Raw genomic sequence first — 15848 nt, forward strand, 5'->3', positions numbered from 1 at the left:
GCCCATCCACATCTTTTCTCTATAGTGGGGAGCAAAACTGAACACAGTTTTCCAGGTGTTCCAGTGGGACAATGACATCTTTATCTGCTGGTGATGGCCTTGCTGATGTACCCCAGCTGCCCAGCCAACCCTGCTGGCTTTCTTTACTGCAACAGCACACTGGTCACTCCTGTTGAGCTGATTATGAGACCAAGGGCCAATTCCACCCCAGGTAAGTAGAATTCACAGTTCCTCCTCCCACTTGCATTATCTGTTTTAATCTCTGCTGCAGTGCAGATGTAGCGTGCTGTTAGTATTAGGTGCTCAACACCCATAAGGTGGCTGCAGATCTGCAGTGAGTGACTCCCAATGTTTCATTAATGAGATCTGTTGCATTAATTCAGGATGATTATACACACCACCAGATCTTTATTATTATCTACTTTTTGTTATTATCTCACATCATAAAGCTGCATTTAGCTACAGAAAAGGTTTTTAGTGAAGTAATTGCTTCTATGATCCAAATTTCTCACAGTATGAAAACCACAAAAGCCAGCTTGAAGTAGGACAGGGAAACAGTGATGGGTTCAAGTGATTATCTGAATTAATGAACAGAAATTGGGGGGTTTAACACATATCAAAATGTCACCAGGGTGTTTGCGGCCAAATGCCTCAGTTTCTCTTTGAAAATAAGCCCATCTCATTGTGCTGTGAATCCCAATTGACCAATACTTTCAAAGCACTTTGTGCTGCTCAGATGAAAGACTTCTCTAAATCAAAGTATTATTACATGCGAAGTTCATGTCTGGAGCAAGCTTTTAAAAGAAACCATCTGAAAAGCAGGATGAAGAGTGGAAACGCTGATGCAGCCATTAGTTGCTTCACATCAGAGTGTGGGCAGAGGGTCTCCTTTTATGTTGTTTATTTCAAACAAACAACTCTGGGAATCTCCCGTGGAAATGAAACGCACAAACCAAAGCCTCTTCATGGGTATTTCTGGTTTATCTCCCCATGAATCTCAAATTCATCATGGGGAGGGAATGTAGAACGCATTTTTCTCCCCCCGTAGATGCTCGCTTTCCCACAAAGGATAAAACCCGTTTTCTTGCTCAGTTTGTCAGCTTGTTCACCCAAGGGTAACAAAACAACCCCAAAGCAGGAACACCCTGTCCCTGAACCCTGTCGAAAACTAGCTAAATAAATGCAAGACAACGAGGGATGACTCGGAGGGTTCCCAGGCAGACCTGCTGTATTTAACATCATGGATACACTGACCACCGACACATGAGCCCCAGAGCTCCTAATTCCTGAGGTATTGCTCAGCAGTGAGTAATGAACCCAAGCTCAGTGACTCACACAGGCTCCCAAATGCAGCTGAGCGTGTGTCAATGAGCATCCAGGTTCTAGGAAATGTGAGTGGGATGGGAAGGTCTCTTGGATCTGCCTGTATTGGAATGGGGGAGAAGCCTGGCACGCTGTCAGGGTACTAAGCACTTTAGTTACAGCTGTTGGTACACTGAACATCACACCAGAGGTTCCCAGCACATTCAGTACTCCAAAGGAATTTTGCTGCTGTGTTTTGTCTTCCAGCCTGCTTCCAGCTCTCACGTAGACCTCCCTCTTAATTCAGATTAATCCTTCAGCTACCAGGATTTCACTGATAGAGACACAACCTCTCAGCAGGAGTCAGCTGAAACCTTTCTCTCGCTGCAGGAAAAGCTTTGCTCCATGAACTGAAGTATATTACCCAGTGAATACTGATGTGGATGCGCAGTGCAGGAGGCAGCCAGCTTCAGTGAGAGGAACATAATCACTGCTGTAAATCGGTTTCTAAATTGTACTAAATCTGGCACACAAACCAGGCTGGTCACAACTGGTCTCTGAGGATTAATACTAATAAGTTTTCATAGAATCATAGAATAGTTAGGGTTGGAAAGGACCTCAAGATCATCCAGTTCCAACCCCCTGCCATGGGCAGGGACACCTCACACTAAACCATCCCACACAAGGCTTCATCCAACCTGGATTTGAACACTGACAGGGATGGAGCACTCACAACCCCCCTGGGCAACCGATTCCAGTGTCTCACCACCCTAAGAGGAAAGAATTTCCTCCTTATGTCCAATTTAAACTTCCCCTGTTTAAGCTCTAACCCATTGCCACTTGTCCTGTCATTACAGTCCCTGACGAAGAGTCCCTCCCCAGTATCCCTATAGGCCCCCTTCAGATACTGGAAGGCTGCTATGAGGTCTCCACGCAGCCTTCTCTTCTCCAGGCTGAACAGCCCCAACTTCCTCAGCCTGTCTTCATACGGGAGGTGCTCCAGTCCCCTGATCATCCTCGTGGCCTCCTCTGGACTTGTTCCAGCAGTTCCATGTCCTTTTTATGTTGAGGACACCAGAACTGCACACAATGCTCCAGGTGAGGTCTCACAAGAGCAGAGTAGAGGGGCAGGATCACCTCCTTCGACCTGCTGGTCACGCTCCTTTTGATGCAGCCCAGGATACGGTTGGCTTTCTGGGCTGCGAGCGCACACTGCCGGCTCATGTTCATTTTCTCATCGACCAGCACCCCCAAGTCCTTCTCTGCAGGGCCGCTCTGAATCTCTTCTTTGCCCAGTCTGTAGCCGTGCCTGGGATTGCTCCGACCCAGGTGTAGGACCTTGCACTTGTTGTGGTTGAACTTCATAAGGTTGGCATCAGCCCACCTCACAAGCGTGTCAGGGTCCCTCTGGATGGCATCCCTTCCCTCCAGCGTATCAACCGGACCACACAGCTTGGTGTCATCGGCAAACTTGCTGAGGGCGCACTCAATCCCACTGTCCATGTCAGCGATTTGCCTGTTTAAGTATTAGACAGCAGCTCAAAGATATGCCTCATGCTTCAGGATGCTTTTTGTGCGAAATGGTCTAGTGTGAGGTGTCCCTGCCCATGGCAGGGGGTTGGAACTGGATGATCTTAAGGTCCTTTCCAGCCCAAACCATTCTGTGATTCTATGATTCTGTGAGAGGAGTCAGGCACTTCCCAGCTGGTGATTTACACCCCCCTTAAACTCTTGGTTTAGGATAGGAGAAAGTGCCTTCTGGAGACATCTTTGGCTTGCTCAAGTTTAGACTCTGTTCATCTATCTCAGACCAGCCATCCTGTTCTCAGTGGTTTAACACTGTCTTTGGACCATTTTCTATGGTTTGGGGCTTCCTTTGTTTATTTCCTTCTGATACACAAGGTTTTATTACACCCCACTGACAATGTGACACTTGAGCAAGTGCTAATCTGTCTTGTGATAAAGAGACACTATCACACCCCTCTGTTTTGTTCTGGTGGTTCAGGGTTGAGGATTTATTCCACTGCCATTTGGTTGCTGACTGTGCTGAACCCTTAGCTATTCTGCTAATCGTATGTCAAAGGAGAGGAGGGTACATAAGAGTTGTCCATGACCATGCTGACATCCACAGCTCCATTTCAGTGACATATTCAGTACTGCATAATAGGAACAAATACTCCATCCACATACTGCTGTGAGATGCGCAATCCATCTTGTGGAAATGTTCTAATCATAGAAGGTCTTCAGATGATGTATAATGTGTAGGTATGCTTTGAACTTGGCATGTCCCTACTTTTCTCCCCTCCTATTCTTTCCATTGCTGGCTGGAGGGGTGTTGGGATGCAGACACAGAGTTTTACGTCAATTTTGATATGAGTTTCAGACATTAAGTGATTTCAATACCAAGCTGCTTTCTGTGATTCCTCATTTGGGAATGGCTCACTGCAATCTTTGTTGCTGGCATATTTCTGTGTACCAGTGATGAATTGCTTCCACTCAGCCCTGGAGAATGAGCTTAGTCATGAGTACTGCACATGCCAATAGCAGGTAATGGAGTTGGTCTGGGCTCCCTAGGGATGGACCTTTGGCTTGCTGTACCTTTCCCTCCTATACTAGAAGTAACACAAATTAGTTCATTGTTTAAGATTCATAATGGCATAAATCAGGCATTCTGTATAGTTCACCATTACAATGACCTATGTTTTCCTCATGTCCTAGATGGCAATTCATAAAGCATTAACTCACATGTGGCATTTTTCATGGATTAAGAAGGCTTTTGGAAGCTTCTTGGACATCTGCATGGATCCAAAAACCTATACAGATGTGCTAGCAGCCTTTACACATCACAGCCACAAGTAGGGACAGTCCTTATTTTGTATACTAATCCATTCATCCCCTTTGCAGTGCCAGAATTCCCCACTGTGACCTGACGAATGTCGAGTTGCAAAGGAAACCACCAACCCAAACCGATTCCTGCGTGGTTCAGTGTCAGGATTGCTGTTTTCTCTCCTTGAAACCCCTCTCTCTGACACATGGATCTGGCAGCCTGTGCTGCAGCCGTTCACAGCACCAGCAGAGCCAGCTGCTTTGCCAGCAGAGAGTTTCTCAGAGCAGAGTCAGCAGAAGCAATGCTCTGCCCTGTCCCCAGCAGCCTCAGTGCAATGTCTGGCTTCAGATGGAGCTCGTCAGGCCAGGATGTTTAATGATGGGCACAATCCTGATTACAAAATGGGCACACTGATCAAAATCCCTTTCTCCAGTGGGCTCGTGCAGGCAGAATCCATGAGCTAAAGGATATTCCCAAAACTGTTACATCTTCTTGGCAAAGTGGATGAGAGAGATTTCTCAGCACACTCTTTAGATGAATGGACTTTTGGAAGCGCAAGCTTTCCTGCACTGCTATCAAATGGCCTTTTAAAAGTGTTAATTTCCTCTTTTCTGGTTTTCTTGTCTCTGTAACAACTATGGATAATAGTTATTATATGTAATAATGAGTAATAATTATGTCTCATAATAATATGATTTATAACTACAAGCACTCAGTAAAAATGCTGGTGTTGGGAGTGATCAGGCCAGCGATACAGGTCTGCTCAAATTCTGCTAACGTAAATGAGAGGAATACTGATGGCAGAGAAAGCTATGATGATTTATATCAGTCAAAAATCGAGGCCCGTTGACTTTCAAAATCATAGAATCACAGAATGGCTTGGGTTGGAAGGGACCTTAAAGATCATCCAGTTCCAAACCCACTGCCATGCGCAGGGACACAAGTGTTTGCCCTGATTTCTCTTCAGAGGCATAAGAGACCCTAAGGCTCCTAAAATCAGATCCAAAGGCTTTTTGGAAGATTATCCTGGAGGTTATAGAATTGATTGAAGACTTGATGAACAGATCTTTGCAGACCTTTGCATTGCCAAGAAAAGAGCACTTAATGAGAAAACCAGCAAACGTTCCTGCTTCACTTGGGTAAACAGCAGGCTCTTATGCTACATAATTTAAGAAGCCTGTCACTCTGTTTTGTCTTCTGTCTTTGCAAAGGGCTCTGCAGAACAGTTACTCTGGCTTTACACACAGGGTTTTAAATGGCAGCTCTGCTCCAAGGATGAGTGTGTGCCAGCGGCCGAGTACCTCTGCACCTTTCAAGCTGCTTCTCACTTCCAGTTGTTTGCTCTCCTGTATCTCACCAGTACACCTCCGAAGAGCTCTGCCATGAGGAGCTGGATGCACAGCAAAGGTCAGTGCTCTGTGAACAGGTAATCACTTGGAAACTCTGTGCCAGTGCTTTCCCTTTGTCAAAGGGCTTAAAGGAAGCATGTGTTGGGATACAGCACTTACAGATTAATTTACTGGGTGTCTGTGGTTGCAATTTCACTTGATAGCTACTGATTGTTAATTGCAGACCTCATAGCAGCCTTCCAGTATCTGAAGGGGGGCTATAGGGATGATGGGATGGACTATTCATTAGGGACTGCAGTGATAGGACAGGGGGTAACGGGTTAAAACTTAAACAGGGGAAGTTTAGATTGGATATAAGGAGGAAGTTCCTTACTGGGAGGGTGGTGAGGCACTGGAATGGGTTGCCCAGGGAAGTTGTGAATGCTCCATCCTTGGCGATGCTCAAGGGTTGGAAAGGACCTTAAGATCATCCAGTTCCAACCCCCTGCCATGGGCAGGGACACCTCACACTAAACCACACCTCTCAAGGCTCTGTCCAGCCTGGCCTTGAACACCACCAGGGATGGAGCATTCACAACTTCCCTGGGTAACCCATTCCAGTGCCTCACCACCCTCACAGTGAATAACTTCAAGACTTAGGAATGTCAGAATATGAATTAAAAGAGTTAGAATCATAGAATTGTAGAGTGGTTTGGGTTGGAAGGGACCTTCAAAAGCCATCTAGTACAATCCTCTTGCCATGGGCAGGGACATCTTCAACTAGATCAGGTTGCCCTGAGCCCCGTCCAGCCGGACCTTGAATGTTTCCAGGGATGGAGCATCTACCACCTCGCCAGACAACCCATGCAAGTGGCGTACTACCCTCATAGTAAAGAACTTCTTCCTTATATCTAGTCTAAAACTATTGAACTGATAAAGCCAACTGCTGATTGCAAGTTTGCACAAAGGAAAAAGATTGGTCAGAAAATGTTACACTCACTTTTGTGGCAGTAAGTCATTATTTAAATCTCCTTTGACCAAATTCTGGCACGATAAATATTTTATTGCTTAAAAGCTAGAGATGACTGTTAAAGCTTTGGTTACCATTTAGTGTTAAACTTCCATATCAGCTGTACATTTACACGTTCATGGTCTAGTGGAAGGTGTCCCTGCCCATGGCAGGCGGTTGGAACTGGATGAGCTTTAAGGTTCCTTCCAACTCAAACCACTCTGATTCTGTGATTCTGATTTCCATGCCATGACAAATGAGCTATTCAGAAACAGGATAACCCAGCCACCTATATGCTTACCCTTGTCAGGCTGAAAGTAATGCAGTGTGCTAGTGAAGCCAAGTGTAAAACTATGCCACCTCCTACATAAGGAAGCTCAAAGCCTTTGTCTATGCAAAAAACCCCAGTTTTACAATAAATCAACACTATATGCTTGTGTTTCACTGTAAATTGATTGTGTTTAATAGCAATTAAGATGTTAAATAGTGCATTAGCTTTGTTGTTCTGCCCATTGCTCTTTAAGAATGTGGACACAGAGGATCACGCATGTGAACTACAGGGCTAATGTACTGCTAGCACATCTGTAGTAAGATGGGAGGAAAACAGAAAAAGACCCAACATTTCTATTAGAGAGGACAGGAGAATTTATTGACTGAAGTGTGTTTATCTCCCTGCTCATTTTTCATTTGAAGAGGTGTAAGTATAAACCATCATCATTATCATTTCAAACTAGCCAACGCCAGGGAAGAGGTCCAGAGGTCTAATGAAGGTCTTGACAGCACAACTACAGATGGCTTTTGTCTGGATGACAGCAAAGTCTCTCGCTGCTGAAGAGTAACATCATGAGAACATATGTCAAGGAGTAAACTGTGACGAAGGGAGCCTAGTGATGGATGACAAAGTAAGCAGGGACTGACAGCCACAACGTATGGATCCTGTTCCCAGCTCCATCACTGTCTGAGTATGTGACCATGAACAAGAACCTTCTGCATGTCCCTCCATCTGTAAAGTGTATGAGAAAATACAGAGTTAGCACAGTGGCATTAATTATGCCTATATTAAAAAACACAAAAGACTTTGAACTTTGCTACATGGGACAGGCTGCAGTAATAAAGGTTTTTAAGACCAGAGAGGATTGTTATCCCCTTGCAGGAATCTGCTCTTTTATGGTAGCGTGCAATTATCTGTGGTGCTTTGTCTGTAACCTCAGGGCTTGTATTTGTAAGAGGTGAACAGAAGGGTTCTGGGGCTGCTGCATCTGGAGCAGGCTTTCATGAATCCTTGTGGATTAAACATGAAGTACGTAATTGCTTGCAGTTGGGAAAGGCTGGCACAATGATCCCTGTGCTGCCTTTAAATCCCATGGTCCGACCTAGCCTGATACCCTGCATATTCCATATAAATTGAGCTCACAACTTCTAGCTGAGCTAATGCATACATTTATCTATAATGTCTGTATTTGCTGTATATACATTACTCTACAGATACTTCAAGGCCAGGTTGGACGAGCCTTGGGTGAGATGGTTTAGTGTGAGGTGTCCCTGCCCATGGCAGGGGGGTTGGAACTGGATGATCTTAAGGTCCTTTCCAACCCAAACCATTCTATGATTCTATGATTCTACTCTCTCTCCACATATGTATGCATAAATATACATTCTAGCAATATGACCAAGAAGAGCAGTCCAAATGCTGCAATAGATGAAAATGTTGTATCGCATTCTGCACGGGGAGCTTACCACAGGTACTCTTCTATAGCACTTAGATTTTCTTGCCACTGTTGTACGGAGGGGTCCCCATCACAACTCACAGACCCTGTCTTGTTAAGGCTTCTTCTGTTGTGATGAACTCCAATTGGCAGCCTGCAAGGACGGATGGTTTATAGTCTGCTAAATCTAATAAACCAGGAGACACATGCTGCACAATGCCAAGAATTCTCAAGGTATGTGGTTTGAAACCCACTCCAATGTGAGTTTGTAACTGCAGCAAGATTAATTTCCTGAGCGGAAAGATAATGCCAAAGAACAGACGCTATAGAGTCCCCCTTTATATGTCAGAGATTCATTCTCTAGTAAATTTAACGAGTATTTTGTTGGCATTCCATCAGATGCCAAACTGTTAAATGCAAGGCCACAGAACAAAGAGGTTTCTTAAATTACTGGAGGAATAAATTAGCTCTTATAACATCATTTGAAACTTCAATTGCATTCTGCAGCAAGCCACAAATCCCCATGTGTATATACAATCCTGCTCCACAAACCATTGTTTCCTTCCTGCTGCTGAAAAATAGCTTAAATAAAACCCTAAGAGCTGAATGCTGAATATAAGAGCGCATTTCATCGCTTTCATAGCTTTTCTGTAACAGTCCTTCTAGTTTTTTAATCAAGAATTCAGCCATTGCTTCCATCAAATTTGCATTCGAGAGGCTTGCGTGTTAGACAAAGTGCATTCATGTGTGTCTGACAGCAAGCCTTCTGCATCTTGGAGATAAAGAGCCTGAATCAGATTCAGGCTTTATTCTGCAGTGCCAGGTACATGTTAGAGCCACAGCATTTGTAATCCGTTTCTCACAAAGTAGCACAAGATCAGTTTGATGGCTGCTGTCAGCCAACAGGAGGTAGAAGAGGTGAAGCCCTCTGGCAAGGCACTATCCGGTGTCTGCACAACAGTAGTGAGACAATTCATGGCTGCAGAGAAAACCTGATTTGTACTTGTATAAATACACAGTACATACCTGCTCCCAGCAGCATATGGGCTAGAGTTTTAAAATGAAGGAAATAAAGTTATAAAACAGTGCATATGGTAACAATAAGGTCAAAAACATATATCTATATTTTTATATACATATATATTCCTGTGGTAGCGTGTGCATGAGCCAAAAATGCTCAGAATTCTGTAGGCTTGTTAAAAATAATCCTTTTTATGATCCAGTCCGGTATCCTCAGCAGTCAATAGTGGGAGATCTTATACACAGCCATTTCTGCAGGCCATTTAGGAATGAGATACTACAGATACATTCCTTTTCTTGCACTTTTTCCCAGTCGCTTGTAGAAGGGGTGGGCAGGAATTCCCACCTCTGCTATTTGACTTGTTGTCCAGCCCCAGGCAAGTGATGTCCCCATTTCCCTGCCTGTTCATGTCCCTCTTGCACATACAGACCCTAAACTTCTGAGGGGGTACCGTGCCACGTCCCTGACATACTTCCAAGCATTCCTGAAATCAAGATAAGGAAAGGAAAACAGACTTCCAACAGTTCACACACAGCTTTATGGTTCTGTCATGACCCTCAATCCAGCACTGATGGGGAGAATATAGATGACCACAGTCAAGATCTATATGGCAGCTCTCTCCAGGGATACAGTGGAAGCTGTGCGCAGGCAGAGGCTGAACCAATGATTTGGGGAGTTTTCTCGATTTCAGATCACTGCTTTGGGAGCACGTTGTCTGACAAGCTCCAAAGCCCCTTTCAGTTTTCTCAAAGGTAAATTAGATAAGATATTAGGCAGAAGCTCTTCCCTGTGAGGGTGCTGAAGCGCTGGCACAGGGTGCCCAGAGAAGCTGTGGCTGCCCCATCCCTGGCAGTGCTCAAGGCCAGGCTGGACACAGGGGCTTGGAGCAAGCTGCTCTAGTGGAAGGTGTCCCTGCCCATGGCAGGGGTTGGAACTGGGTAAGCTTTAAGGTCCCTTCCAACACAAACCAGTCTGGGATTCTATGATATTATTCTGTGAAATAATATTGAAGCTGAGTTCTGTCCTTCTCTTAGAGCATTTTCAATATGAAATGACAGGCTGCTTTTTCCGAGGAGATGCGCACAGTATTTTACAACACAGGCAAAGTGAACTGATCTATCCTGAGTTCTGTTGTGGATTTTTCTACTACAAGGCACTGGATGGTGGAATTAGGTCCCATGGGTAGGATGAGCTTGTCTAGATTTGCTCTGAGCCTCAAGGTGGACACCTATTGCAGCGAGAGCCAGTGCTACTGCCCGAGACGCTTCTCAGCTGTGCAAAGCAACCTCACTGAGCAGGCTCTCAGCTTGGCACTTCTCCCTCTGTCTCATAAATCTCCTCAAACAACTTAATGGTGCATCTTCACAAAGCAGTCAGGGAAGTTTCTCCTCTTTTTTATCTGCTCCCTAGGAGTGGCTCAAGAACCTGGAGATTTAGTGTTATGGACTCTCCTAGAGCCAGTGTTAGACGTCCTGTTTGCTACACACATGGCCACAACCACCACAGATCCTCACAGGATCCAAGTCTCGAGATTTTTCCAACTTACAGCTATGTAAAAAAGCAGTAATAGCGGCAAATACCTTCTTGTGTCCTGCATGCAGTAAGAATCTCCTTGATTATAATGTGGTGCCAGTGATCTCCTCTGTCTGGGTCACTCCCATAGTGTGCCTATATTTTTGGCCAATTTCTGGTTTTTGAAAGGAAAGAGGGTAAAAAAACAAAGACCAAACAAACAACATCACTCTCAGAATGTATCTGACTAGGCCACAGGGGTGTTTTTTTCCCTATGGTCCTAGTAGATATTACGTAGCCTTCATATATGAGGTTTGAATACAATCATTGTCTGACACCAGAGGTGTAAATACTCTGGGCCCACTGAGGGCAATGCATGAAGCCATACACTGGTTAGGGAGAAATCATAAGGTCATAGAATTGAACTGAAAACTTGTATTCCATTCTATTTATTGTATGCTATCTATTCTAGTCTATCCTGTGAGACCTCACCTGCAGTATTGTGTGCAGTTCTGGTGTCCTCAACATAAAAAGGACATGGAAGTGCTGGAACAAGTCCAGAGGAGGCCACGAGGATGATCAGGGGACTGGGGCACCTCCCGTATGAAGACAGGCTGAGGAAGTTGGGGCTGTTCAGCCTGGAGAAGAGAAGGCTGTGTGGGGACCTCAGAGCAGCCTTCCAGTACCTGAAGGGGGCCTATAGGGGTGCTGGGGAGGGACTCTGAATCAGGGACTGTAGTGACAGGACAAGGGGTAATGGGTTAAAACTTACACAGGGGAAGTTTAGATTGGATCTAAGGAGGAAATTCTTTCCTGTTAGGGTGGTGAGACACTGGAATGGGTTGCCCAGGGAGGTTGTGAGTGCTCCATCCCTGGCGGTGTTCAAGGCCAGGTTGGATGAAGCCTTGTGTGGGATGGTTTAGTGTGAGGTGTCCCTGCCCATGGCAGGGGGTTGGAACTAGATGATCTTGAGGTCCTTTCCAACCCTAACTATTCTATGATTCTATGATTCTATCTATTCTATTATTTCTACTCCACTCTACTCTACTTTACTGTATGGGGTGTCCATAAAATGCCTGGCAAGAAAGGACAATCATATCCATCTTTCACTCTGCAGTCGGCTCTTTTCTGTGTGGGCCATATAATTTATCCCCCAAAATATTAAAGCATATTAAAAAATACATCTGTGGACAGCAACACAAATGGCAGGGGAAGCTGGATAGCATCCTTCACCCAAAGCAGACCTGAGCTTCACAGTGGGTCTCAAGTGTGGGAGCACAGTGTTGATCTGCAGACGGAACTGAACCATTCTTTTGCAGGGTAAAAGCCACTGGGTTTAATAAGAGAATGGTAGCAGTGATCTTAAGGTCCTTTCCAACACTAACTATTCTATGATTGTATTCAAGGCCACGTTGGACAGAGCCTTGGGTGCCATGGATTAGTGTGAGGTGCCCCTGCCCATGGCAGGGAGGTTGGAATTGGATGAGTTTAAGGCCCTTTCCAACCCAAACCATTCTGTGATTCTATGATGGTGTCACCATTTTAAAGAATGAAAGAGGTAATTTCTTTGAAAAAATGGATACAGGGACCTGCCTTCTTCAGTGAATATATTATAGAATATATTCTATAGAATATAATTATATTAAAAAAATGTAACATACATGATACATACTATATATAGTATATAGATAATATACACAGTGCGCAGCATCTTCCACCAGGTTCCTTTGGCCAGGCTCCAAGGAGACTTTAAAGCAGCCTTCTGGGACCTAAAGGGGCCAACAAGCAACCTGGAGAGGGCCTTTGGACAAGGGCCTGTAGGGACAGGCCAAGGGGAATGGCTTGAACCTGCCAGAGGGGAGACTGAGATGAGCTCTTAGGCAGAAGCTCTTCCCTGTGAGGGTGCTGAGGCGCTGGCACAGGGTGCCCAGAGAAGCTGTGGCTGCCCCATCCCTGGCAGTGCTCTAGGCCAGGTTGGACATGGGGCTTGGAGCACCCTGCTCCAGTGGAAGGGGTCCCTGCCCGTGGCAGGGGTTGGAACTGGATGAGCTTTAAAGTCCCTTCCAACCCAACCACCCTGTGACTGCACGGGGTACACGGGTTTCACGGCCCGGGCAGCCCCCGCCCCGCCCCGCCGCTGCCCGTGTCCCCCACGGGCGCACTGCCCCGGTGGCGGCGGGGCCGGCCGGGCCCCCCTCCCCTCAGCCGCCGCCTGGGCCCTAACAGGTAACGGCGGAGGCGCGGCGGGGTCGAGCCGGGAGCTGCTGCCGAGGCTCCCCTCCGCTCCGGCGGGAGGGGCCGGGCCGGGCCGGGCACACCTGGGCCGGGCTCGGCCGGGCCCGCCCCGCGCCGCCGGGCTCCGCTCCCGCCGTCTCCGCCCTCAGGCGCAGCAGCCCCGCAGGACGATGGTGCCGGTGTGCGGCGGGGCCCGCGGCCGCCTGCTGCGGATGGCGGGGCTCGGCCGGAGCCCGCCGCTCCTCAGCGTGGCCCGGGGCTGGAGCGGCCGCGCCGGGGAGGACGCGTCCGCCCGCGGCAAGGCCGTGTCCGTGAGGAAGCGAGGGTACGAGATCACCCGGAACCCGCACCTCAACAAGGTGGGTGCCGCGGGGGCTGCTCGGAAAGGGGCTTGTTGGGGCGGGGGAAGGTGCGTGGTGCGGTGGGCTGCGGGTACCCTGCGTTGGCAGCGTTGTGGCAGCGCTGTGGCAGCGTTGTGGCAGCGTTGTGGCAGCGTTGTGGCAGCGTTGTGGCAGCGCTGTGGCAGCGTTGTGGCAGCGTTGGCTGTGCGCATCCCCGGTGAGCAGCCCGCCGACGGGTGAATGCGTTGCGCAGCGGTGGTGGGCTGGTCTGGGCACAGCGTGCGGTGAGGGTTAGAGGTGCAGCAGCAGTGGCCTCCTTTGGAGCTGGTTGCTTGGCATCCCTCTGTCTGCGGCTGCTGCGGTGCTGGCACTGCGGGAGCCCGTGTAGGACCTGCAGCCATTTGCCTGGAATCGTGAAGAACTGGGGAGGAGAAAGCGTGGATTCTCCTACACCCCCAAAGCTGGGGTATTTTGATGTATGCTGTATTGCACATTGCAGCCTAGGAGCTGGCTGTTTAGACCTTGGTGTGGTTGCCCTTGGTTTAACTCCTGCTGTCATGGCAGAACCAAAGCAGCGTGTCTTGCCAGGCTGAAGATGTGTTTGTTGTCAGTGCTGCAGAAATGTCAATGTCATTTAGAAACAAACAACAAAGCGGGCTTTGGAAGGGTTTTCAACCATTTACAATGAGACCCTGAAGTTCTGGGCGAGGGACGACTGGAGCTCTCCACTTCCCAGCAGGAGAAAGGTCAATTGCCATTTATCAAATAGGTCACTTTTTACATCAGTAGATATCACACGTATGTTTGTGAGCAACCCATGGTTGATTTTAAGATCTTAATTTATATGATAAATTGTATGAATTGATAATTGTAACTAAACTGATCCTTTCTGTCTATCTGTCTAAAGAGACCTGGACCCCTCTCCCCGGGCCACTGCTGCAGTTGACCAACAAAAGCAAGAGGGCTTTGCTAGCATGTAGGGACAATGATGAACTTGGAATCATGTTGTGCTACCTATTCTATTCAAACAGCTACCATCCTTCATGTAGCTGGATGCATGCCTTTCTTAGCCCAGAAAAGGAACACACATAATTTTATGTATGTTTGATAAATAGCCCCACACTACTCTTCCATCCCTTTCCATAATTTGAAAGGGAGAAATAACCTGGGTGCAAATTTTGGGATCAGATATGTCAGATTCAAGATTATTGGGTTCCAGTTTCATGTACTCATGTTGCTGAAAATCACTAAAAATACCCTAATTACTTTAAAAATAAGTGTTAAACATGATATTCATAGCTGATGGGGCTGCTCCATCCCTGGCAGTGTTCAAGGCCAGGTTGGATGTGGCTTGGAGCAACCTGGTCTATGGAAGGTGTCCCTGCCCATGGCAGGGGGTTGGAACTGGATGATCTTAAGATCCCTTCCAACCCAAACCATTCTGTGATTCTGTTCAGCATCTGCTTGGTATGTACTTACGTGGCTCCTTCTGGACTGGAGACTCTTTGGATGACAGCTTTCACTTTGTGTAGCAAGCTGCACGCGGGGCTGCATCTCCTGATACCATTTCAGCATCCGTAGTGGTGAACCCCTACAGACCACGCAATGGCACAGGGTGTTCCTGAGCGTGTAACAACTCTGTAGGCAGTTTGTGTTGAATCGTTATACAGTGCATGTCTGTAAGACTGAAGAGAAGAGGCTTTGCCAGCAATCTCATAATCAACAATAGTTCATCAGCTTTAAGTGGTTTCGATGGCTTTTTCTTCTCTTGGGTATTCAATCATAGTTACAAAGAGAGACACAGCTGATGTTTCTAGTAGTCTTACATGTATCAATTTAAACTGTAAAAAATTAATACTTGGGTCTTTGCTCAGTGTAATTCAATAATAACGCAAACCCAGTTGAATCTCTCATGTGTTTTAAATTAATCTGGCCACCACAGAAGTAGATTTTGAATGTCCCATTTGATGATTTTCAGAACTGAGGCTTTTCTAAATTTTTTTCCCCTTCCAGTGACATAAACTGTTTTTCTTTAAGTCTAAATGGATTTCTATCCATGTGGAGGGAAGGGAAGAAATCTCTTTCTGTTAGAGGTAAAATGTATTCTAGCATGCCATGTTTAACTGGCCATGAGCAATCTCCCAGCTAGTCTTGCCTGGGTGTTTACTGTGTATGTTGTTATGTTCTTCTGTCAGTATGGATCTTACAGTCAGTGATAAAGGCATCTACAGCACATCCAAGTGAGGACAGAAACAGCTATCGTCATTGGTAAGAGATAAGGACTGGCTATTTATGCACCTAGGGGACTTGTAAATGCTCAGGCCCTCTTTCCAAACTCTTGTAAGCAGACTTCTATTTCTCTGTTGCTTTTAGCAGTTCCTTGTAGTACCTAAAGACTTAACTGTGTTCAACTGAAATGGGATGTTTCAGACAGTTCATATGATTGATGGTCCTTTGGTCTTCTGTGCTGCAGTGGTTTAAGTCACAATTGGGGATCTCAGTAGGTTTTCAGCTGTTGTACTCTCATCGCAATTACTGTTTACTCCCTTGGTAGCTAAATGTGGTCC

The 15848-nt window shown here is 46.5% G+C and overlaps 1 protein-coding gene across 3 annotated transcripts in view; it reads left to right on the forward strand.

Moving 5' to 3' along the window:
- The first annotated feature begins 13086 nt into the window (after positions 1 to 13086).
- The window catches only part of ME3 (malic enzyme 3), a 114971-nt gene continuing 112209 nt past the window's right edge, over positions 13087 to 15848 (forward strand). The window contains exon 1 of one of the 3 annotated variants that reach the window (XM_065678800.1): positions 13087 to 13299. In XM_065678800.1, the coding sequence (XP_065534872.1) occupies positions 13111 to 13299 (189 nt within the window). In that variant the 5' untranslated portion in view covers positions 13087 to 13110. The remainder of the gene's footprint in view (positions 13300 to 15848) is intronic. The other 2 variants (XM_065678801.1, XM_065678802.1) reach the window with 2 other exon arrangements.

The sequence above is a fragment of the Lathamus discolor genome, chromosome 4, assembly GCF_037157495.1.
Source record: "Lathamus discolor isolate bLatDis1 chromosome 4, bLatDis1.hap1, whole genome shotgun sequence".
NCBI classification, from domain to species: domain Eukaryota; kingdom Metazoa; phylum Chordata; class Aves; order Psittaciformes; family Psittacidae; genus Lathamus; species Lathamus discolor.